Source organism: Lonchura striata, chromosome 2 (genome assembly GCF_050655825.1).
Source record: "Lonchura striata isolate lonStrDom1 chromosome 2, ASM5065582v1, whole genome shotgun sequence".
Taxonomy (NCBI): domain Eukaryota; kingdom Metazoa; phylum Chordata; class Aves; order Passeriformes; family Estrildidae; genus Lonchura; species Lonchura striata.
The window spans coordinates 50,130,660-50,157,189 of NC_140704.1; the positions used below are offsets into that span (position 1 = coordinate 50,130,660).

A 26,530-nucleotide genomic window follows, 5' to 3' on the forward strand; every position below is an offset into this window, starting at 1 on the left:
CAGCAATCCTGTGAAGGAAATTATGATACTTTTTTTGGCTGTATTTACTGAATACACAATATACTTGAGGGAAACTACAAGTTATTGGAAAAAAAAATCAAAAAAACTCAACAATTGGTTAAGTAAAATTTCTTAAAAATCTCAGTTTAAAAGCTTACATTTGAAACAAACCCAAACACTAAGGCACAGAACAATAGCTTGCTTACATAACCACTACTATGCACACAGACTGACAGACACCTAACCAAACAATGGGCTTTCCAGAGGAGCTGAACACTTATTTCTATGAACAGCAAAGAGCTATAACATTATGAAAACAAATCCTCACATCAGCATTTACATTATCTCAATCAAAATGTCCTCTATCAATATAACACCAATTTAGAAGAAATGTATCATATTTGTCATTTCCATTAATCGCTATGCAACTTGCACTGCCAACAGAATTCAACCTTTTCAACTGACATAAAAATATCAACAGAAACATCTGCTCCACATCCCTTTTTTTCATGCTTTCTCTCTGATGTTTTCGAATGGGAATGACTGTGTCCTGGCAACGTCCTATAAATCACTTTTACATCTTTTTCACATAATGGATGAGCTGTGAGATTAGTAAGATGTTAGATGGGTACCTTGGGGGCTGCCCTGGTTGGCACAAACTCTACTTTGTTAGTATCTGTTTCAATAGCAGCACTGCAGAGTATTAATTTAGACTATTTACTAAGGGGATGAGAATATAGAGAAAGTGTCAGGTTCTGAGAAAAAAAATGCCCATCTGCACACCTACAGAGGAGATCAGAGAATGAATGGCAGAGCAGAAGCCAGAATAATACCCTTCCAGGCTGCTCCCAGGCCCACCACAGGAGCCATCAAACCATTCAAGCCCATCTGACTCAAATCAAGGATGCACACAAGTAACAAAAATCTTGTCTGGGGCTGTCACATCACAGCCTCAGCTGCAGCAAGTGGGCATGGAGCCCATCACCCCTATCACCAGAAGCCATGGGTAGCAGTTCTCCCCAAAATCTTTCAGACCAAGGGAGCTTCTGCCTTGGAAGGTGATCAAGAATTTCTGCCATGCATCATGGGATGCATGAAAAACATAGCTCAGGATTGTACAAGACTTATAGGATATTTAGGGATGGAATTAAGGGCAGGAAAAAAAAAAGAAGGCTAAACATTTTGGAGAAGGAAAAAGGTGCAGAGAAAAAAGAAAGGTAAGTATAAATAGTGGTGTGGTAAGTATGCTTGCCTGGTTGCATCCTGCATCTGATCAGCACAGTCTATTCTGCTTTCTTGTTAAATTCCTTTCCAAATCTTTCCTGGGCATGGAGCTCCTGTGTGCACACATGTGTGAGTATGTGGCTGTGAAAACAGATTGAGGAGGAAAATAATCAATGCAATGATTAGAGAAAGAATGATGAAAGGGGGAAAAAAACTGTTGAGATTGATAGGAAAGCACAAAGAAATTGAGAAACCTTAAAATGGGGGTGACAGAGAGGGCTTGGAAAGGAGAGGCGTAGTTAAGAATTTCAGAAAGACATTTCAGTTAGCCTGAGCATGAATCTGAGAAATGCAGTGATATTTTTAGTGTCTTGAAGTAGCAGTAGAAAATAAAAAGAAAAATAAAGACAGTCACAAACAACACATTATGTTTTCCTCTCTCTTTTAGAACATCAGTTAGGTCCTTCTGAACCTACCTATACTGAAAAGTATACAGAAAACATATCATATAAAATACAGCAACCACAGACACAAGAAAATTTAAAGTTTTATACATAAGTGGTTAGGCCATTAGGGAATAGGAATGGGATGAATGGGCTGGTGTAAAAGCTACATAAGGATATATGAGCTTAAAAATTTGCAATATGAGAGTTATAGAAAGAGTATGCTTCCAGTAAAATAAAATTAATACTGCTAGATATACAGTTAAGTATGCCTATGTAGTATAGTTAACACTTCTACTGAGAAAATGAGAAACTAAAAAGTCCACACATTTCAGTAGTTTTGCTAATATTAGCAAACTGTATTTGTATTCATGAAACAATAGTGATTTCCATGTTTTTATAAAGCTTTGTAAACATAGATGATTCCTCTAGCTTCAGTAAAATATTTAAAGAATTCTAGTAACCTGTCATTACTTCTGCTAAGAGACTTATCCAGCCAAGGGAACTTATCCAGCCAAGGGACAGCCAAGGCTGTCCTACCTAAGGTGAAATTTTAAAGTGATAGTTATAGACCATGACTGATATCAAGCATCTACTTTTGCTAGCAGATTTTGGTCATAAAATGTTCCCTGCTTTATCTTCCATTTATATTACAGCCCACTGGGAAGGAGAATAAAACTCAAAACCCCTCCAAACTAAAATCACAAAGAAGCATTATAGTTCTTACCCCTTAATGAAAAGGGTTAATGTAGACATTTGATTCCTAAGGAGGGCATTTACAGGTGCAATACATTTATGCTGCAGAATAGCAAAATAAATATTATAATGATGTTCAAGAAAGGTAGTGTCCATAAACAAGAACCAAACTCAATCAGAACCCCCACCATCTGAACACATATTATTCACATGGAAGTATCATAAGGGAACTGACAATAATTATTCTTTATGCTTATTTGCTGCAGGAGCCATACACCTACCCTTGTTATATTAGTTATACTCGTTATACCCATTGTATACTAGTTACCCTTGTTATATTCATTGTTATACTAGTTATTAAGACAAAATATGGTGTAGAATGCACAAGAAGTATCTCAGGCTTTCACTCAATTTAATTAATTTTTTTTTCCTCAATCCACAGTCCTATGAGACTGATCATGCAGCCCTCAAAACATTAAAACTTTCATTGTAAAGACAGAATTTATCAAATTTTTCTGTACTAGGTGATGCACATAAAAGTGCTACAATCCTGGATAATGCATATCCACTGCTCATCCATTGGTGCATAGTGTCTTTTGATAGTAAGCCTAATTATACCCATTATGTTCCTCTATTTTGAATTGTTAAAGAACTTTTTAAAGAACAATTTCATGTGCACAGATAACAATATGTCTGCATGCATATGTGAAGAAATTCTCATTGCTTTGACTATGGTACATCTTTAACAGTTGATATTTGCATTAATTTCATTCTCTCACATCTGAAAATATAGGATTAGAGTGACTTCAAAACATGTTTTTTCTGTCTAATGGTTGTCAATGGGATTTTAATAACAGCACCTTAAAAAACTTTAATTGTAAAAAAGGCATTAAAAGTGAATTATGCAATATGTTAGATTGTCTTAATGGAAAAGTTTAAGAAAAAGCTAATTAATTTTGAAGTATTTATTTGCAGAGTTCTTTTCTGGTTATGAATTAATTCTGGCTTTGATTTTATAGTATAAATGAGCTCCTTTAAAGTTATCTATTGTTAATTACATGTTCTCTTTTAACTGTCCCTTGGAAACAATATTTGGTTGTGCATTGTGAACAACAATAGAGAACGGCTACAGTTGCCTGCAAAAAATTCAGCTAATACCCAAGTTTTCCCAAAAGCAAGCTACAATTCAGGAATGTTACTTAGGTAGTTTTACAAGAGTTAACAGCAAATGAATTAAGAAAATGCTCTGAGTTAGGCCATGATTTCATACTGTTCTTCCACTTGACCCCACCTGGTAGAAATTTAGTTTCAAAACTCATAGCACTTGATTCTAATGTAGACCTACACAGAAACACTCAACTATACAAGCAGCTAAAACCTGAAGTCCAGTTTCAGCCTTTACAGTCTGTCTCAAATGTCAGCAAGTAGAGTTATTTCCAGCTGATTTTTTAATTTCAGCATAATTACTGCTGGTTGATTATTCATATTCTGCTTTGCATCCTTAATTTTCTCCACTTGACCTTCACCAAATACTCCTGGTGCTATCGCACATATTGGAATTGCAGCCCCTTCTGGCCTGAACACAGACCACATCCATTTACTTATAATAAAAATGCAAGTTGCTACCTATTTATTACACATTCTGCATTTCATAAACACCTGGTGCAGAGCTCTCGGCTCAGCCGATAATAAATTAGTAGTAGAAGAACTATAGTTTATAACACTGAAACTAAGAACAATCTGATTTTTAAACAAATATTGGGATTCAAAATCAAAAACTGCAATGTCCCAAAACTAAAAAAGAAAATAAAAAATTAACAGAGGAGAAAGATTGTCTTTTTCAGTTTTGCAGTAATAGATGAAAAATACAACAGTTTTCAGCTTGTATGTTGCATGTTAAAAATTACAGAAGACTAAACCAACTTCAGTCTTGTTTTAAAACTAGATTTTAATAAAAAGAGGTAATTTAATAGTCTTCTACATTTGAAAAGACATGCATTATGTTAAATCCTTTGAAAACATGCAATAAAAATATGAATCCACAAGGAAAATTATAAATTATGATGACAATTTCTTTGAAAAGCATTATTGAAAAAAGATTAGCCTCTTTAGAAAGGTAGCATATTGATTATAAGATCCCTTTAATAAACCACTGTAAACAAAAATCTTTATAATCAGGCATTGAGAACTTCTATTCTCTAAGGAAACAAACATCTGAGAAATAAGGTTTTGCAGAGCATGTATCAAATTTGAACATTTGATTACTTCAGATTCAGAGTGTGCAAGAAGAGGAGAAAAATTAACTGGTAGCGACATAACTGGCAGAGAACAGTCAGTTGAAAGCGATTTCTCAGATTGAGAGGAGAAGAAAACAAAAGCCTCTTTCTAGAGATTTCAGAAATTTTATCTTCTTTCCCCCTCCCTCCCCCCCCCCCATTTCTCCAAGATCAGCATTTCTCACACATTCATACTGCTGAGTTTGAATGTGGAATTATTCACCTCCTGGAAACTACTTTACTTAGACTCTGGTCACAAGTAAGTCTCAAATCAGGGACTCAAAGGAGCAATTAAAAAAGCCATAAGCTTTGTCAGCAATGCTCAAACAGCAGCTCACAAGAGGATGAGATGGTAGGGTGAGGAACTATATTCCGTTTTCTTGCAGCATCTAGTACAAAACAGTCTTTAATGCTAGAAGAGCTGATAACCCTTTTCTCATCACTGTGCCCAATGTTAATTTCATATTTCCTTGAGCCCCCGTCTCGTCAAACCAAGCAAAATAATACTTATCTGTCAAAATAATTCTTCTCATTTCTCCAATCTCTCTTTTTATGCAGTAACTTCACAGTTCACCACCCTGTAAAGCTCCTCATTCCCACTAGTGCATCCCAGAGGTGCTGTCTTTCCTCAGCCCAAATGAAGCATATTATGCCCAACACATGAGGGGGCCAATGGGAGCAACTCAGATTTTGCCCTGCTGAAAGCTCCTCTTTCATGTTTTTAAAAGTAAGCAGTTTGGCTTCCCAGTAATATTTTTCTTCTTCCTTTCACATAATTCAAGCAGTCTATCTGCCATGAGCAAGTCTAATCAGCATTGTGAAGTCCTACTGCATGCCTTAAATGTCAGCTTTCCACTGCAGGAGCTCAACCCAGAGTGTTCTGTTGTTGTTTCATATTTAGTATGTTTGTATATCTTTTATGTTTTTGTTCTGCTCTACACTGTCGGGTTTTGTCTTTCTACAAGTTTATTAATGGAAAAATTTCATTTGCTACTGGGAAATCGTTCGGGCTTGTGGGATCTGTTCAGTCATATGGGTGCTGCTCTTGTGCTAAATTTCACTAAAATCTCACTTGCATGTCCACAAATCTATAGCAAATATCACTGTTCTGCTTTCTGCAGAAGGGTTAATTCTGAAATCCATGATTTGTTTATACAAAATGCTACTAAACTAAGTTACTTAAACATCAAGCTTCACTGGCAAAAATTCAGAAATGTCAAGTTGATAGTTCATAACAGCCCTGCACATAAATGCCCACAGGACAACTGAATAGGAGATGGTTTTATGCCAAGCCTTTTCAAAATATTCTGATTAGGCATTTCTGATTAGGTTGTATCTTCAAGTGTTTTAAAAAGCAACATTCTTCCTGTCTTTCAATTAGAACATCTTTTCATATCTTATGTATCACTGTTGCTGATCATGGAGGTATTTATTGAATTTTTCCTGATAAAATTATGCTTTAATATGCTTATGAAACTGCAAAGTATCTGCTTTCTCTAAAGATAACAATATCTTAGTGATAAAAATATCTTAGTGATAACAATATCTTTGTGATAACAATTATTCTTATAATTCCTCTAGTCTCCAGTGAAATGGAAACCCATGCTCTTCTTGTTTGAGATGACTAGAAAAACTATGGAGTTCACTTTTTTATTTCCCCTGAAGTAAATTTCAGAGCATTGTTTTACCAAATTATGTATTTATTTTTTTCACTATTTCCCAAATTGCTGACAGGACAACACCCCTGCCATGACCTTCTTTCCTATCTAGACTCTAAATTTATGAATTCCAGTGTTCTGGTTGCTTTCCTGTTTACGGAAATATGGGAAAATCAGATATGGCAGTCTTGCTGAAGATCACAGCCTATGCAGATTAAATTTCTGCTGATGACTATTAATTTTGGCAGTAGCCAGCCATGAGAATTATCACAGCTTCTACAATGTTTTTTACTCAAAATGTGTTTCTAGCAAATATTAAACTCATTATTAAAGCAATAATTTATTCTAGAGAGACATTCAATATTGCTTGAAAAAATATCAATTGCCATTAGACTTCAGTGACATTTAATGTACTTATAATTCCAAGTTAAGTTTTGTCATTAACTTTGAATCACGTTCCAAAATATGGCATAACATTTATTCCCAACAAGGTGGCAGAAGACAGAGAATTCAGAGGCCAAGTTCCCTTATATGGAAACTAAGAATCACTACATTGTTTCCAATATTATTTTTGGAAAAATTTACAGCACACTACCAGTCTAATAATGTAAAAATCCCATATATTATCCCTCAGCAGAGTTGCATTCTCTGTATATTCTGATGCAATTTGTGCCTTTTCTAGGGACAGGAGTATGTAAGTTTGTATTTCTCCTACTGTCTTACAGAACTAGCAGTCAGCAGTGGATGTGATCTGAATGCTAGTCCCTCCTATGGACTAACTGAAGGCTTTTAAGAAAACCTTTTCCTGTCAGGTATTCTTAAAGGAATCTGTAGAGCTGCAAAAGCAAGGACAGTGTTTGAAGGTGAAATTAAAGAAAAATAACTTGATCAGGAAGAACATGTCTTGCATAAGAGAATGCTCTGATGAGATCTTATAGCAATTTCCAGTCCCCAAAAGACCCTGCAAGGGAGCTGGAGAGGGACTTCTTACAAGAACATGTAGTATTAAGGAAAGGGGGAATGGTTTTAAATGGAGAGAGGGCAGGCTTAGATTGGTTATTAGGAAGAAATTCTTTACTGTGAGGGTTGTGAGGTACTGGAACAGTTTGCCCAGAGAAGCTGTGGATGTCCCATCCCTGGAGGTGTTCAAGACCACCCTGGAAGGGGCTCTGAGCAACTTGGTCTAGTGAAAGGTGTCCTGGTCCATGGTACAGGGGTTGGAACTAGATGATCTTTATAGTCTCTTCCAAACCAAACAATTCTATGATTCTATGACAATTAAGATTAATCTTTTAAGTGCAAATTGGTTATTTTTGTTAATGAAAATCACTAGGACAAGGCAAGTATCATCAAATAAGGTGCTTCTGGCTTTTTCCTAAATCTAATGAAATTTATGCAGGAAGTAGAAGGTACATCACCATCACCATCATGGTAAACTCTGTAAGTTCTTTCTTGTGCTTATCTGAAATGCCGATTCTAGAGAAAGTGTGCTTTGACCTATTTTATAAAAAATCTCACAAAAAGAATCTTGAATGATCATTAGTTACTCCAATACACAATTTTAAAAATTATACTACCCTGTTTTAAAGAATCTGTAAACAGTATTAAGAATATTAGGATGTAAAACTAGATGACTAAACAGGTGCAAAGTGATGGAGATGAGAAATAATCAGGAAAGTGAGCTCTTGTTCTCAAAGGTTTCAGGAACCATTTACTAATAGACTCTAGAAAAATATTGCTTTAAGAACTCTGCATGAGTGGACCAGTCTTTGGTAGGCTGCAAAAGTTAATTAGTCAGGGCTTAAAATATAGATAATACAATAAAGCTAGTAAGGATTATACTTGCAGTTAATTATGATTCAATTAAATTTTAAATAATTTTGTAAATGTTGCATCACTGTAAATCATTAATTTTGAGTTAGTACATTCATTTATCTTTCAGTCTTGCCTAATGGTAAAATCAATGCTCTATCTGATATTTTCCAGGCCACAGCATTTCATTGGGCATGAATATCCCTTAGCTGAAAGAAATCTGGTAGATTCCTAGGATATTTAATATGCAATGAGAAGTACAACTTTCTAGTACTTTTGTTTAATTTGCTATTGGGCTCAAGGGACCTAGCTGTAGATGGATGAAAGAAATTATAATTTCCTCTGAATGGTAGCTTAAGCTGCTGAGAAATAACAAGAGAATGGACACAGAGCTTGGAGATTCTGGTATTTCTCTGAGAGGTGATGAAACTTCCTGTAAGAGGGTCATATTCCAAAAAGGAAATTATTTCATAATATTAAAATAGAAAACAAGTGTAATTGATTTACAAAGTTGGAGAATTAAAGTTTTTATTTCAGATTTATTTATTTGGAACTTTTCTTTCTCTAGCTATTTATTTATGGTTTATAGTCCCCACTATGTCTCAGCCCCAGAATACATATTTCTCCATATCTCTAGACTAACTGCTGTTTTCACTATCATACGATATTTTATGGCCAGATCTGTGTGAAACAAAGTCATTTTGATTCATAAGGTTTTCATGCAAACCTTTTTCTCTGTTTCACTTCAAGGAGTTCATCCCTTGAGCTTTTCTTTGAGTTTCAACTTCAAAGGAACCTAAAACTGCAATCTGAAATCCAGTCAAGGCTGCAAAGCTTTGCCTTGTTTCAGGTCAAGAGTGCAGGAAAGTGTTGAATTACCTGACCAAAGCAAAATCAATTCACTGAAAAAAACCCTTCAGTAACACAGAATTATCTTGTTCCTTTTAGTTCATCATAACTCAAACCCATTAAAAATCATCAACTACAGTTACAATCCCCATCAACTTAGTCTTGACTCCAACCTCTTTGAGAAATGCTGTTATAATCCCCACAAAACATCCATTGAGAAGAGAAAAACATATTTTACTGGGGCATATAATACAATTTGCTTTGTAAAATAATATTATCTTTAAGTAAAATGGGACTGAACAAGTGGTATCTGCACTTAAACACTTTCCATCTCCACAGAATCATGACATCTGCTATATATTTCATGCAATCTGCAATGCTGTTTAAAATCACTTACTTTTTATACCACACAGCAGTTATCATTCCAACTTCCCCCCTTCCCCAGCATATCTTTCATCCTGCTACTGCCACAAACTTTAGAATTAAAAACCAAAAGGCAGCCACACAAGGTGTGTCTGAATATACACAGACACACTGCACAATTAGGAAAGGACAGTAGGGTCAGCATCAGTGCAGCAGAGCTGAGGTCCCAGACCTCAGGACAGCATGACTACAACCTCTGGCAAGTTTCAACAAATTCCCTCATTATTTGCTGCTGTATCTGGAACATGCTCTTGTAAAAACTGACAGCTATTGCCTGCTCAATAAAGGAAGAGTTAAGGTTGTCTCAGTCTGTATCTTGATGTTGGAATTTTTTATTTTTTGCTCATTTTTGTGCCATTAACTTTAATACTCTAGAAAGGCATAGGATTTCACACATTCTGACAGGATACCTATCAAGTGAATAACTTTCTGGTCAACCTTGTTTTGTAAGAAAGACTTCTAAAGTATAGCAACACGCGGTAAAAATAAAAATTATATTCCTTAAACGAAAAAAGTAACAAAACTAAAGTTTACACATCTAAGTTAGAAACTTTGGCTGAACTAGAAAAGTAAAAGTTCTTGAACAGTATGTCTCCAAATGACCTGAAGAGTATATGTAATCCCATCCACTTTATCCATTCCATAAAGACAGGACAATATACTCCAAATCCCTCTTTTGGTACTGCAGTTCAGCAATGCCTTTTACTTGCCTTATTGCACTGTTTTATCCATAAAAGGCAGGTGAAAATCTTATTATAGAAAAAGTCACATCTCCTTGGATTATGATTTCTTCCCTTTGTAATAAATGTGAATTCAGAAAAGTGAGGGCATCCGTTTGTCCTTGCTACTTCTCTTTGGAACTAAATAAGAAATGTTAACTATGTTCAGCTATGTCTTAAAAGCTGGTCTGCACACCATAAAGGAGCACAGACAGACAAGAATTCTCTTTTGCCTTTCCTAAAATTAGATGCAACCATGCCATCCCTGTGTACATTCCCTCTTGGTGGGAAAAGGGCTGCCAATCAATCTCTCCTACTAGGCATTGGTGCCTTAAATATTTATCTGTAATCAAAATGAATTTACTATTTAACTCTTACAGTTTTGCAGTTTCAATAGCTGGATCACATAGAACTTTGCCATTCAATATATTAATAGTTATTATATAAAATATATCCCTTCTTATATTTATATAACCTTTAACTGTAAATTAGGTTTTTGTTTTAATCCAGAAAACTGAGAATAGTCAAACATTTTATCATTGGTTTGGGGTTTTTGGTTAAAATGGGAAAAAAATCTGCAATTATCTGTGTAAAATTATACTTAGCTGTTTTTAAGGTAAACAGGAAGGTAATATAAACTTTTATCTCTATAAATCCTGGCTTCAATTTCAACTGATTGCCTGTTCAAAAGCATTTATACTCTCTTCTCAATATTAGGAGACTGTTGGCAAAAAGAAGACATGAACAAATGTAAGGACTGGATATATTTTCTCTGTGTCCTAGGTATTTTTGCAGAAAAAAATCCTACTTTTTTAGCAAATGAGGGGAGGAACAAAAGATGCATATCACTGACTCAGCATGCATTGTTCAGGGCCTATAAAAGGGCAACAGCACCTTTCTTCTTTCTGTGCTTTTATAGTGTAGGGCATGTGGAGCTCATGGGAAATATTCTTATTTCAGAAACTCATAATCACAGAGAAAATAATTAGATTTTAAGCTGGCTGATAATCAGTGTGTAAACACCCTTTGTGATTAGCAACCTAAACCAGCATCTCAAGGAGCAGTCAGTAGCTCTTCTCATCAGCTTAGGGCAGATTCAGTTTCCATTTGAATCTCGTGTGCAGCTGCTGAGAATGTGTTTGCTCAATACCCCCAGTTGCTGTTGAACTGCTTTGGTGCTTGGCATGGTGCAGTACAGAGCTCTATAAACGCATGATACAGGTAATGCAGAAGGTGATTAAGCCAACACCTTCTTTCAAGAGAGGCTTGAGGATCTTTAACAACCAGAAAGAAAGAATGATTTTTTTTATCTCAACCAAATGACCTGAGAGACTTCCCTACTCCACTGAAACTTTGAAACTGCAGGGTAGCTTACAGTTATGACAAGTGGCACCGCTGTAATTAGTTCCATCACAAGTGCACTTGAAGCTGTCCCACGTCTGGGTGCATTTACCATCATGTTCACAGTGATTGGGCACACACCTGTGAGGAGGAGATGCAAAGACAGAAAGAGAAACAAAATGAGCATCAAGATTAAAACTAAGCCAAATTTTGAGCTGCACAAGAAGTGCAACATGTCCTTGTCTAGCAATTAATCTTTGTTATTTTAGGTGTATTAACAGAATTTATATCTGAACACACAACTGCATAAAAGATTCCTGAAGGATTTGATGAAGCCTTTGTACAATCAGTAAAAAAGCATGGTAAAGGTGGAATAGATTCATCATCATAAATCAGGGTTCCAAGTAGCATATGACTGCTACTCAGATTTCAAAACAAAAAGAACATCACATGTCACACCTCCTCCTGCTGTGCAGGTGGTGTCACGCCTCAAGGAGTCCAGTCTTACAGCAGACTGGACGTTAAAAAAAAATGCCACTGGCTTGGCCTTCATCTTTCTGTTGCCAGCAATGGGATAAAAGGGAGACAGGTTGCCTGCTGGCTAGGATGGAAGGAAATTAGTAAAGCTGCATTATTAAAACTAACCATAGGTTTTGTTATAATAGTTGTTTAATTTCTTCTTGTCACAGAGGTTTGTGGCAAGAGTTGTTCACCTTTCTCCCACATGCCTGCTTTTCTTCTCCAGCTCCACTGTTGACGGAGAGTGGAAGGAATGAAAAAGTGGAACAGCAAAACCCCAAATTTATAGTTAATCATATTGTTTGAAATATTATCTAAATGTGATTCCAGAGGTTTACGTTTGACCAAGTTATTTTCTATCAAATATAGTTAAAAATGGTAATTATCATTTACTTTCACCTCTGAAACTATTAAACTTATTTTCCTTGAAAGGGCTTTGAAATACCATTTTGAATAACATTTTTTTTTTTCTTATTAAATTAGTTATAATCAGACTCAATATGGGCTCTGCCTTTTGGATCAAGAAACAAAGGAGTTTAACTTTTATGGGTTTTTTTGGCCAAATCTATATTTTTTATTATGAAATTAAAAACTAATACTAAGAGACCCCCTATTAGACAAAGAGGACCTTTTCAGGTATGCATTAAAACCTAAGTATTCTTATTTCCAAGATAAATCTGAAGTTCATAGTATTCTTGTGACAGTTAACAATACTCTCATAAACAACACCCAAGCAAAACTCTGCTTTCCTATGTAGAAACTTACTGAAACTGAAAGGATCTGGGTCATTCCTCAATAAGCTTAGTTTCTTATTTCCTCAGTTTCCAGTTAACACCATTGGCATTAATGGCTCAACAACCAGGAATAATTTGTGTCACAATATACATTAGAGAATTGAATATTGTATACTGTCATTTAGAAATTATTTTTTGTTTTCTGCATGCCAGTACATGTACCTCAGAATATACAGAACATAGATCTTACGTCCTAGATCAGCCTTTAGAACTCAAGGCTACCCACTCTTTTCCAGAAAGATCAGAAAATACCGTCATGGTTAAAAATAGTTCTGAAAGAAATGCTCTTCTAAAGCAAGAAACAAAGCATTTAAAAATCTTCTTTTCACGGTAAAATACAATGAAACTACCTGAGGCAATTATCACAGTTCAATAAATTATGTCTTCAGCATGGTTTAAATGACTTAATTTAGTTTTATAAGTGTGGCAGGCTAAATGAATAGATAGAGCTGATTATTGCTATACAGTTGTGTTCTCAACATCTCAGAAGAAAAATGAGAGCATATAATAGCACATTTCTAAACAGACAAACAATTAACAATTTACATGAATCCATAGCTCCTGGGTACAAGAGCAGGGAAAGAAAAGTGCAATGACATTTCAAAAATAATCTCATAAAAGTAACTTTTATTCAAGGCTGTAAATAACTACAAAAGTTCCTAAATCTGTATATTGTTTTGTATTTTTTCCAGCTTTTCAAAATAACTTATTTTTATGTATTTTCTTCTTCATTTACATTTGAACATGCATTACTTGAAAAGTAATTTTCCAAAGACCAAACCAAACATTTTTCTATGTTTTATTTTACCAGATATTTATATGAACTCTCATACATAATGCTTGCAACTAGTTTCACATTTTAGTGCAGTATAACTTACTTTTATTGCAACATAACTAGTAAAGAGACTGCATTACTGACTATATAACTGAGGTAAATGACTTAATCTTCAGAAAGATGAAAACTAGATATTTATCTGTATCATTTAATGAAGCGTATTAAGTCATAAAAACAGGGATATTCAGCAAACTCCTTGATGCTAATTTTATGCTTCCAGTATTATGGTTGGATTAGCGTAATGGATTCCAGTAGATGGTTGGATATGCATTTGCAAAATTTGTTTTTTAATCTGATTTTTGCTGTTCTAAAGATGATGCATTTAGAAAAAATAGAGTAAACAATATTTTAACATTAGTGCACATTGAAGTTTAAATCAGACTATAGGACCATTTCCTGAAATTCTCCCTCAGCCTCTTTTCTGTTAGTTTATCAGATAGATTGCTAAGATTTATTTTCTATTAAATCCATTAGCAAACTTCTGTAACATAATCTGGAGCTCATCTGTCCACATTTTGGACAAACCTTACCTACGATAATGTAGTTTATAGGAAATGCTAAATATCCAGAATGTAGAAAACACAAAAAAAAAAAACAAAAAAAAAAAAAACCAAAACAACAACAAAAAAAAATAAAAAAAGGAAAAGAAAAGAAAAGAAACAAAAACTAACAAACATCTTTGAATTTATCATGAAAAATGGCATTTCTCACTGTAAACACCATTATTTTTCAAGCACATTTCTTTCTATAGAATGAGAATAATATATAATTTTCAATATACAAATATCTTGCTATGAAATTTGTATTTTGAGCAGATACAATCATTAATTATGTTTATCTACCTTATGCTCATCATTTAGTAGACACTCAAAATTTATGCACTTAAAACCTCAAAAAAATCAATGCATGCATGATTTGCAGATTATTTGTATTAAAAGACTATGTTTCTAAGCAACTCAGTTCTTTCTTCTCCTTTAGGATTAAGGCTTCATTACGTAAAAAAACCACCATAAACAAAACAAACCTTCAAAACAGCACTATCTCCTAAACCAGGCTCTGAAGTTAGAAATCATCACAAAACAGAATTGCAAGTAAGCTCCTCATCAGCAAGCTGTGTTTCCTCCCATTGTGGATACCTACATTTCAAGAACTTGTAAAATGTTGCAGACTCCATTTTGAGAACTTTCTTGCTCTATGGCTTGTTTTGAAGGGCAAATATAGAACTTCATCCCTTCAAATATGATATGCTGTCTTTTAATTTCTACCCAAAAATTTTTCCATAGAGAGTTTACAGATGCTGTTTGGTTAGGCATTTTATTTGGAAACTTTGGTTTGTTTATCAAACGGTGTTTGTTTTCCCTTTGGATTTACATCTCAGTACTATGCAGATAGCAATCATAACTTCTCTTAGTCTGAAGTTCTGTGAGATGAAGTCTTCTGTTGGAAAAGATATTTTCCACAGCTCTTCCTTGTAGTTCTGCTCCTGCTTGCACTTGCATTCTGCTGAGTGCTCTAGAGGAGATCTTATCAGTGTTTTGTGATTTCAGAGTTGATCAGAATTTTTGGATTTCTTTAGTAAAATTATTTTACTTAATGTATAGCATTTTGCTGACTACCATATAATAGTGGCTTAAAGTCATCCTGAGGTTGCTCAACATGTTCAAGACCTTCACTAAATTCCCATCCTTCTTTTCATCATTTTCAACCAATGACTTCCACTGCATACATAAAATCTTGCTACAATTTTTAACATTAGCATTACTCTGTACTGTAAATTCCATTGTGTCATTCAAATAATTCAGGATATTTTTCTGGGCTCTGTCTGGATCATCAGCATGTTTCATCAAGATATTCCTTATTTTGAGCCAAGATTGAAGAATTAAATAGGATTTTCTCTGGCAGTGATCTCAGAGCAGCTCTCATCTCCCAGCCAGCCATTAGCCCATCAGTATAAATTGAGAGGCAATTCCTTTTGACAGTTCACAACTTACTTTGCAATTCCTCTCTGAAACCCCATATTTCCTGGTTTAGCTAATAATTTCTATTATTACAATATAGCAAATATTTTATTGACATCTGGCAAAATAGAACTATAATAGACTTTTCTCTTGTCTGAGACAAAAGTACTGTGCTTTACCAGAGAAGGAGATCATATTAATCCTGAACAATCCACTGTTGAAAAACATCTGCTGCATTCTACTCTACCTTGCGTTTACTTCAAGATAACTCTTTATTTTCCTCAAAAACAAAACTACAAAAGGCAAATTAATAGGTGTCCGATGATCTGGATTTCTCTGTTTGTTAAATTACTTCAGGTTAACTTTGTCACCTTATAATACAAAATCATGAGCTTTTTAAAAATTTGTTCTAGTTTTTTTTTTGCTATTATTTGGTTAGTTTTGTTTGGTATGGTTTGTTGGGTTTGTTTGTTTAGGTTTTTGTTTTTGTTTTTTGTGGTATTATGTTTGATTTGTTCCACATGTGATCCTAAATGACCCCAACATACTATTGACATCAAGAAAGAAAAAAAGAGAAGACAAAGAAAATGTATATCATAATGTTAGTATATGCAGGAGAGTGATAGCAGACCCATGTAGAAATCCTCACAGCCTATTCAGCAGAAATGAACAATTGCTGATTTTCAATTGCACAAAAGTTCTTGGAAACAGGAAGGTTACAAACTGTTAGAAATGTCCACAGGGGAAGAGCAAAGATGCAATGAGGTTCATTACTGGTAGAAAGTATTTTCAGAAGCAACTCAGCATACATCAGGAATGACTTAAGTATGCTTGGGTCTGCCTGAAGGCAGGAAAATGAGCTCAGAGATCTCTCCAGACACCTTTCTAATCTGGATATTTTCATATTCCATAAGAAACAGAAAGCATTTCTTTCAATCTCTTTTTCTCATTATGTGATTATGTTTTCTTAATGTTGTAAATGTGCCATTCATCCTCTGTAAGTGAACAGGTTACTGCCTCAGTCTTTTTAGAGGACCATATCCCTCATGGCAAGATTATTTAAAACATTAACTAGCTTGCCTAGACATACTGTGCCCCAAGTGTATTTGATTCCAATTTTTAGGTTTAGAGATCATTTGAGCAAGAATATAAAAAGTTATTTTGTGCAGAAAGGCAAATGTCCACATGGCCACATGCAGACTATTAAATAAATTCCCTTGTACTGAAGAACCATCAAAAATATCAAAATTCTCTCCTGTAAAACACAGACCTTTCCTTAATTTTCCTGCCTCTTCCCTTCCTGCTTCATGTATGTATGTGTGTATGTGTGTATGTGTGTATGTGTGTATGTATTTTGCACACATAAGTGCAAAATACAGCTTGTGTTTAAATACAATCTAAACCAACACTCTTTATATATACATTTAAAACAATCAAGCCAAGAAATCACAAAAAAAAACCCATTCAAAACTCCTTCACCTGAGAGCACAGAAGGAACACACATACCCACAAAATATTTGATATGTACTGCCAGGAGCTGTAGTGAAAAGAACTCAAATACTACAGTGATAATGACAGCATGAGAATTTCTGTTGAGCAGAACAGAATGTTAAAGGATTTTGCGAAGGAAAATAACCCAGGATGAATTGTACTTAACATGAAATTCAATCTTTTCATTCTTATCATCAAATACCTATCTAATCTTCCTCATGCTCACACCTCACCTCTCATTTCTCTCCCAAATTGCTTCTGTTCTGCATTTTTTGTCCTTTTTCTTGCCTCTGAACTAATCACTATCAGTTTGTTTTGAGTGGTTTTCCAGTATTTTCCCACTAGTTGTCCTTTTTAACACCTCCAAACATATCCTTCAAATCCATATTTTTTATTATAATTTTTTTGCAAAGGTCCTCCAAAATGCATGCTGCTGTCCTTTTGAGCATGTTCTGTCACCATCTACCTTTATTCACACCCACAAAAAGACTCTTAAAATGTTATAAAAATTTAGAAGTTTTATACTCTTCAGGATTACTTGACTGCTCAAGAAGACCATGAAAGATTATATCTACGAATTAACATATAAGGAAAATAATTTGTAGGAGCAACAAATGCTTTCAGCAGGTAACTTGAACCACTGAAGATCTGTTTGTCTATTTAAAAGACATTCTGTAAACTGATAACCATATCACAAAAACATTCTAAACATATGTATCTTTTTGCAGTGATGTTGCCCTTTAATGCAATAGGAGGTATTGCACTCATCATGGTAAAAGCATACTGAAAATTCTTATCTTTAACCCAATTAAGGACACAATGCTATTGCAGAGTCCTATTGTATCAACATTAAGTTAAAATTAACCATTCTATAGAGAGTCCACATTTTTCACAGTATCCCAAATGAAAGTAAAACCAGATGATCTGCCTGTAAGATTATTTCTTATTTCTTACAAGGTAAGATGTTCAAATTGACCTTGAGATTTTCAGCAATAGGATTTGAAACTCCTACGCAAGGCAACACAAAGGGCAGATGGAAGGGACTATAAAATTAACTTAGATTCACAATAATTACCAAACTAGTTTAATTTGCTCCTGACTTCTAAGCTAATTGTGCACACACACATATAATCAACAATGGCAGGACTAAAAAAAACCTGAAACAAGAGGTACCTATCCTTTCTTTGTCACTTACAGCAATACAAAGCCTTCATGTTTCTTTGGCAGACATTATCAAACTTGCTCTGTCATGAGTTAAAAAAAAAATGCTTGGCACGTTTAAAGACTGTGATTTGCAAAGGAAGAAGAAATTTTAAAATATGCAGTGACATTAGATTAAGAAAAGTTCCTTTATGCCAATTTCCCAGTAAAGGTTGTAAAACAGGTTTTTTGGTGTTATCTTCAGATCTACACTACCACAGTTAACTCATATGGATTAAATTATCCTCTTGGATTTATGCAGATGTTATTTTGTGACGGAAATGTAGACACTAATTTCTCCTTTCTTTTCTACTGTCCTTAATTGTCAGAGCACTTCACGAATTAGTTCTTTAGAATTAAATGATGATGGTTCCACTTTAGCAATTGCAGGAGCTGGATAAGACATTTTTCTGCATTTATTGTAGACAATTTTCTGTACCTGTAAGTTGTGCATAAGCTAGTCTCTATGATATCTTGATGTCTGGAAAACTGCTTTTGTTCAACTCCAACTGTTTTCACTTCTGCTGAACCAAAGAAGGGGAGGATGAATCTACAGCAGCAGTTAACAAGAGGGAATTTCACAGCCCTGGAATCCCTTCTGTCAGATCCTAACAATTGTTTCATGACAACAGGAGACCAGCTCAGTGTGGAGTTGAAGCTGGAAGAAATGTTGTATTTGGCAGCACTTACTCAGGTGTCATCTATCTTCTCTGCAGGGGGGCAGGGGGTTGGGAACATCAGGATAAAGTGAGTGTTAATGGGTCATATGCTGCATATAGTCCAAAAGCTGCAAATTAGAGTGTGTTGTGACAATCTTACAGAGGTAGATAAACCCAGAAATTTATAAAATGAATGAATCAGGCTAGACAAAGACTACATTCTGCTGCACAACGTTTTAGTCAGAAAACTCAGGCTTAGGTTTCAGCTGGTGTAAATAAGAATATTTTCATCTATCTTAAGCCAGTTAAATGAGTTGAAACAAAAGGAAGAGTAAACTTTTATAAAAGACCAGCTATGAAATATTTTTCTCCTAGGGGTTTGTTTTTAATTTTTTCTACTACCTTGTGAAGACCTTTGCCTAGTCATTAAACCAAGTTAAGGCTTTCTAGAACTGATGAAAGCTGTTCTGTATAACAATTATTTTTGGACTGATGTGTTTGAGTTTATTATTTGAACAAACCCGCAGGAGCGGCAGGTATTCACTAACCTAACTGTGCCATGTTGGCCCAGCTCGGGCCTCTTGCGGATATGAGAATATGTGTTAAGCACTGAGACTCTCCAGAAGAATCTCATGGGTTTTAATTACTAAGTCTCTGAAGAAATTTTTAAACCTTTCCAGGTAGTGCGCCATTCAAAATCTGTCCTAGTTAGTTTTGTATTCATCTAATCACCTCTCTTTTGCTATTTCAAATAGGTAGAGCAGAATGCTCTGGCTGGGCTTGAGATCAAACCATAAAATAGATTCTTTGGTATCTTGTTAATTCTTTATTATTTCTTCTTTTTTTCAGTTTTAATTAAATACAGCTCCTGAGATTTTATAATGTCAGCTTTATAATCCAAGTTAGACATTTGAAGAAAGTTGCTCTTATTTTTACAAGATCATAATTTCACTGTGGACCAGTGAACAGTCTATATAATACAGAACAGTGACTACAATATTCCATGGTAATAAACACAATTGATCATGCATTGAATCACCATGCAAATACAGAATTTATAGAGCTGTCTTTTAAATGAGATTATGCCTAAATTTATATTTTGGGGACTAAGAAAACTGGTAATTAGAAATCTTTATGTTTCTTTCCATTATGTATAGAATTACTCAGTAATAAAGATGAGTATAATACTGATAGATGATTTTGTATTAAAAGTCTCTTCTGTGTCAGTTAAACCTGGATGTGGGCTGTCACAGCCTTTGGCTGTGACACTTCTCCACTCCTTGGTGCACAATATAGAGGATGTTATATTTTGCATTACTTGTTTTGATTGCCAATATCTTAATGAGGGATAAAAATGATCTCATGTTGATCTTCAAATAGATGACAAAATTTTGCTGCATCATATGCAAAAACCACAACCCATTAAATATCTCTTGCTTGGCAAATGTAAAGTATATGAATCACCTTGATGGTTGTGAAGCTATCAGATGCCATCAGCTACTATTGATACAAGTACAGTCTTGGCTCAGCATTATAATTTACCAGTCTGGCTATGACATGATGAGATGGAGTTGTATTTGTAACTAGTAGGTTTTGAACTGAATATAATGAAAGTCAAGAGTCCCAGTTGCTATGGCATTGTGATTTAAAGGAAACTTGAGGTAAAACATGTTTTAGTACTACCAAAATGATGCTGTTCTTGAAAAGTACATATTGCCTTAATTACTTTGTTTAAAAATACTAAACAATAGTGGAAGTCCTAAAAAATCACTACAGCAAGTGGTCCTTTTACTTGACTGGTACAACAAACTTTTGATTTAGATTTGATTCACGTAAACCACCTTTTAAAAAATATTCTAATTATTATTTTACTATTTGCTATCATTACTATTAGGAATCTGGCCACCTTCTTCACTGCAATAGAAACAACGTGGAAGCTCCTCCTAGGAACAATTTATCTTACAAATACCAATTTGATGGTACAGTTAAGACAAGTCTGAATGTCTTCACAGAAACCTTGGATCTTGCATTACCATTCAGATGATAAATGGTTAATTCCGGTGGATTGTTCTAGTAATCATGCAACCAGAGGATTCTGTTCTGTAAGTGTTGTAGAAAACACTTTCTGTCTGAGCAGTGAAGGTTTTCCCCTTCAAAACAAAAAACATAGTCTTGGTGGTAAAGCAAAGCACACAACCTATGCAATAAAGCAAATGTGAGATGCAAGCAAATGTGAATTTTTTCTGAGGCATTTATTAATGACAACTGGTATAAATGCCAGTTTCATTATTAAGTCCCTAGCAGAACACATAAGTCAAGGCCATTAATTTCTCCTGCCTCTGAAAGAAACTCAGATCTTTCTTATTTCTTGGTAGACCAAAAAAAAAACCCTCAAATAACACTCTAGTTATCCCACTCTACTATAGACGAAGAGCTGAGGTCCACATGCTTTTCTTGCAGTACATCCTTGCCAACTCCTAGTTTGCTCAATATCGGCAAGGACATATAGACTAGGTCCTCTGAGTCATTAATTTAAATCTGACTTGGATCAATCATGAATGAATCAGATGCAGACAGCATTCACACATTATTTACTCTGCATGGAACACTCTCCCTGATCTGACCCATAGAGTCACAGAGCTTAATTATATTTCATCATTGGTTAGAGGCAATGTAACATGCATATTTACTCATAACCCTTTCCCCCTTCTCTATTCCCATTTCTTCTCTTTTAACTTTGCAAGATTTTTGGATCAGAAAAAAGGGTTTAATTTATATTTGCATAGGATTTTATCATGAAGGAATTCCCTCTTCCCTATCATTGCTCATCATGAACAACAATAGCAATAAACAGTAACACAGAAATTAGTTATCTTTTTGCACTGCTGTATTCTCCTCCAAATTAACATCTAGCATATGCTAAAATCTACACAAATCTGCTTTTTTTTTCCTGTAGTCAGAAAATTTTGCCATCTACCAGAAACAGCAACATGCTCAGCTAAAATATAATGTACAAAACATGAAGTATATAGGTTAAACTGACTTATTCCCGTCTTTTATCTCTGTTCTTAGTGCACATCAGTATTTTATTCTTTTATAGAAGTCCTAAAACATTTTATAAATTGCAATATAATGAGTGTTGTGGTCTAAAGACATTGAAAGCAAGGATGTGCCAATGAATTTGCAGCTCTGCTGCAGTGTGGTCACATCTCTGTGATAAATATATTAATACAGTGCTCTTCTCACAACCTATTATTCAATTCATTTCCAATTTGCTGAAAACAGATATGTACTGTAAGTAATAAACAATTCATTTATTACCCTGAACTTGTGAAATATACTGCTTTGGAGCCAGGAGGCTTCCTGTTGAAGCAATAAGCAGGTGTGAGTGCACGCACACAGGTGCTTTTCTGTTCTCACACCTACATTCAATATGCATAAACATATACACATGCTTTTTCCAAGAATGATGGCAATTTCAAGGTTCTGAAAATGGAAGTCCTTTCAAGAAAACAATTCATGTTTAGAGCAAAATTATTTTTATGGAAAATATAACTGAGGATACAACAGTTCTAATAACATGCACTTGACTGTAAAAAATGTAATGACATGACCCTGGTATGCCTAATTTTAGTTACAAATAGCTCATTGATGGGATTCTATTATTCTACCAAAATAGGCTTGTGATTGCCCTATAGAACAATTGATAGACTATAATGTGAAGTACTTTATAGGGCCCTGATTCTGTTTTTCTGCATTTCAAGCACTACAATTTGGGAACCATAGTTCAGGGTCTGTAAGTATTTCAGTTATATGCTTTGATTTCTCAAGGGTTTATATTTCTGTTATAAATTTTACTCCAGGAATTCAGCAAACAAAGCATAAGCCAGAATGGAAAAAAGTAATAGCAGCATTGGTTCTGAAATAGTTCATGTACTTAGTGTTCCAGGAGAGTAAGGATAAGCTGGTAGATGGTTTTAGAGGTTTTTCTTTAAATAGAAGAAGAAGATAAGGAAAACCCTACACAATATTTTCCTTTTCCTTTCCAGACATTTTGTCATCAAATCTTTGACACTTGAAACAGATTGTTTAGAGGAAAGGGCCAAATTTGATTAATATCTTAACTTGAAAAATGTTGGAAAATACGCTGAAGTTCTTGAAATATATAATTTGACATGTTCAAAATGAGGAGTGTCTTTTTCAGTTTAAAATATTTTTTCATTTTTAAAAGTGATGTAAAATATACTGTATGGAAGGGACTGTACCAAGCCAAGTAATAATACATTCCAAACCTCTGTTTCAAATTGAAAGTATACTTCCAAATATTTTCCTGAGGTAAAAGTGGGTTCGGAGCCATTGAGCATGGCAGTATGCAAGAAAACTACTGAAAGAACTTCTGCAGCTTTGATAGCTGCACTGACAGCTAAACTGGGAATAAGAAGCTAACCTGAAATTCAGCAGATCTAATATGGGAGCAATCTGAACTGGTTGGGCACCATTGGCTGCATCAACATTAAGAAAGGAATTTAAACTGAAAAATGAAAAGCAGATACCAAGAGACACTGTAAGTAAAAGACAAAAGTGAGGGAAAAGAAAAAAAGATGGGGAAAAAAAGTCTTTAATCACAAGTGTGAGCATTGCTGGGAGAAGTATTTCAAACTCCTTGAAAAACAGAAATTGGAGAGCTGCTTAAAATAAAAAAATAAGGAAACAACACAGACTCCAAGGACAGGAAAGAGATGAACTAGTGTAACCTCAAGTGCCAATAAAATTACTGTTTTGGGAAGCATGAAACAATATAATCAACTCATCATGTCAAGATACTTGCACTCGCATACTGGCACTGAAAAAGATCCAATTGTCTCTTTTTTTGATACTTATTGTCTTTAAACTCAAGCTATTTTGACTGATTCATGGAAATCTGCTAAGGCCTTCTACTTACCTTATATCCAAAGGGATGTGGTGCCATTTGTACAAAAGAATGCAACCATGACCATTGCTGCAAAAATGATACATCTTGTCATTGTTTAACTATTTTGAAATGCCAGCTATATGAGATACATTTTTTTCTTCTAAAACTCTGCTTGGTTTAGTTAGTGCTTGTCCCTTTAGCATGTTAAGAACATGTCAAACATTCTGACAGCTTCATCTCCCTGCAATATGAGAAATTGGAAAGAAATGCTGAAGTAAGATCTTCCTCTGGTCAAGTCTCTTCTTACTGTATATTGCTGACATCAAGAGCTTTGAAGCTCTTCCCTCTTTTTTGGAAGATCTGCATTTAACAGATAATATAAGAGTTATTGATACTAGAAGCAGTATCCCAGATTTCAGTCATGATTACACTGACCTGTACTTATAAAACAGTAAATGTGGTGAGCTGTAACAAAAAGTCCCAGTTGCAGTAACCTCTGATCAGAAACCACAGGCAAGGACATGACTCTTTTTTCTCCACTTTACCTACAATACCATCCAACTTGGTATTTTACTTTAGGTCTGCTTTGCCCTCAGACACACATCTCTTCTTTCTACCTCTCACTGCTATGAATATTTCTGGTCAGAAAAAGAATCCTGAGTAATATAATAAAAACCTTTGTGGAACCCAAAGTTTCATAATGTCATTGGATGTTTGAATCCACAGGGTGTCATATGTAGATTATACTCATGTCAGATATGTATAATTTACTTATGTCCTTGCAATAAACTAACAAGTAACCCTTGCAGTGCTAATACTTAGGTTGTAGCCTGTGTACTAACACTCTGCTGTAGTTAGAAAAAGTGTTTCTGGATCATGAAATAAAGCAAAACCCATGAGTCAGCATTTACAAATCTGATCTGGAGAAATTAAACTAGAGGTTATGTGAATTATTCCAATATGAAAAAGTCAATAAAGATTTGGAAGCCTCATGTGGAATCCACAGTCACCCTGCAAAATATTGCCAGAAGTGACAGGTTCCCTGGTAGGCATCCATGGATCCTGTTTTTTTAATAATGAAGGACCGCATCCTGCTCTGCAAAGCATAGCTAAATAGAAAAATAGGGAAAACATTTTTTTGTGGTTTTTTTGATGTTTTTTAACTTTTCTAAAAAGATAACCCAGAAAACAGTCCAAAGCAAAAGAAAATGTTCCAACTTTGAGAAAAAAAATCTTATTCTCTTCCTTGTAAAAATTGTACATTTCAGTGTTTCATGGGAAGACATTTATTTTCTCTCCCGTGTTCAGATGTGGAGCAAGGAATCAGCACTGGAATCAAGGTTATACAAAGTAACTGCATACAGTGGTGTGGTGCAGACATTTTTTGCATTTTTACCACGTAAAATTATTAAATGAATATATATTTTTAAAATAGCATCAGATGAATTAAGATCTGCATAAATCCTGATTTTTGGTGGGTAGCTCTTCACTTTAGAAATCAGGGATTTCACCAAGCTATGTAAACCCAGTTAATAAGAATGTTATAGTTAAATGGAGCTCAGCACTAATGGATAAGAAATGTAAAGCTTCAGCACAGAAATACAGTAAACTAAGATTTAATAACTCGATATATTTATTTCTCTAATACTTCAAAACACAAGATAAGGAGCAATGGAAAGTGAATGAGATGTGAAAGTGGTAGCCTTTGTGACTTTTTCTTCCAGTCTATCAGATGCCACATCAAACTTACCAAACAATACAATCACATTCTCAAAATACCTTTAGAGATACTCCCAATTAACTTATTCTAGTAACTTAAAAGACTTTGTGACTTTTCCCCTAAAAATGGAAAGACTCTTAAAAGTCTTAGGTGTTTGTGAATTGTGATTTTCATCTTAATACTTTAAATATATAATATGTTTCTTTAAGTTATATGAAAAGTGAATAACTGTTCTCTCTTATTTATAGAATATTCTATAGTGCTGTTTAGTGGCAACAGCATCAAACTAAAATTGCCACTAAGCCTAGAAAACTTGGAAAACATATTTCTACTGCTCTTGATGGTGTGTAAAGCATGATTATTAATGTTTAAATGAGAATTTTAAAAATGGCATGAAAATTATCCAAAAAGGGAGAAAATTCAAGATTGCTAGATGTGTATTTCTTTTACTGAAGAATACTACTGCATATGCTCTAAATAGAGAGTTACACTGTGACTGTGCTACTTCATTCATTCAAAGAGACATTTTTCTTGACAAATTCTGAAGAATATGTTTAACTATGCAGTAAGAAGAAATTTTGTATTATTTATGCCATTATGTGAAAACATTATTTTTTGTCTTTCCATTTCATATATAGATGCATAGCTAAAATTTGAAGTGTGAAAGTTTGGTATAGAATAAATAAAATGTAGCCCACAAAATGCCCTTTGATTCTTCATGAGGGCTTGTGGAGCCAGTATAATGAGGGCTTGTGGAGCAGGCAATTTGAAAGCCCTTAAGTGTGTGCCCTGGATTTACTGAATTTATATTGTGCTAGAAAAATAAAGGTCCAGATATCTTCCAAAAATCAGTTTACCCTAAATTTATCTCATTTTTTAGTGGTTTTCTTCCTCTTTTTTTTCACTCTTGTCAGTTTGGGGTAAAGATGGATGCAAATTCTTTCCTTCAAATCAGAAAGTGTTACTGGGTACATGGATTCACTGTCGCATTTAGAGCTCTT

At 34.6% G+C, this 26,530-nt stretch overlaps 1 protein-coding gene across 5 annotated transcripts in view; it reads right to left on the minus strand.

Annotated features, from left to right (window-relative positions):
• Positions 1–26,530, minus strand: part of CNTNAP2 (contactin associated protein 2) — a 1,072,692-nt gene that overhangs the window by 342,155 nt on the left and 704,007 nt on the right. For all 5 annotated transcript variants that reach the window (XM_031503926.3, XM_077786381.2, XM_085573411.1 and 2 more), the window contains one exon: positions 11,476–11,582. In XM_031503926.3, coding sequence (XP_031359786.2) covers positions 11,476–11,582 — 107 coding nt within the window. The remainder of the gene's footprint in view (positions 1–11,475; positions 11,583–26,530) is intronic.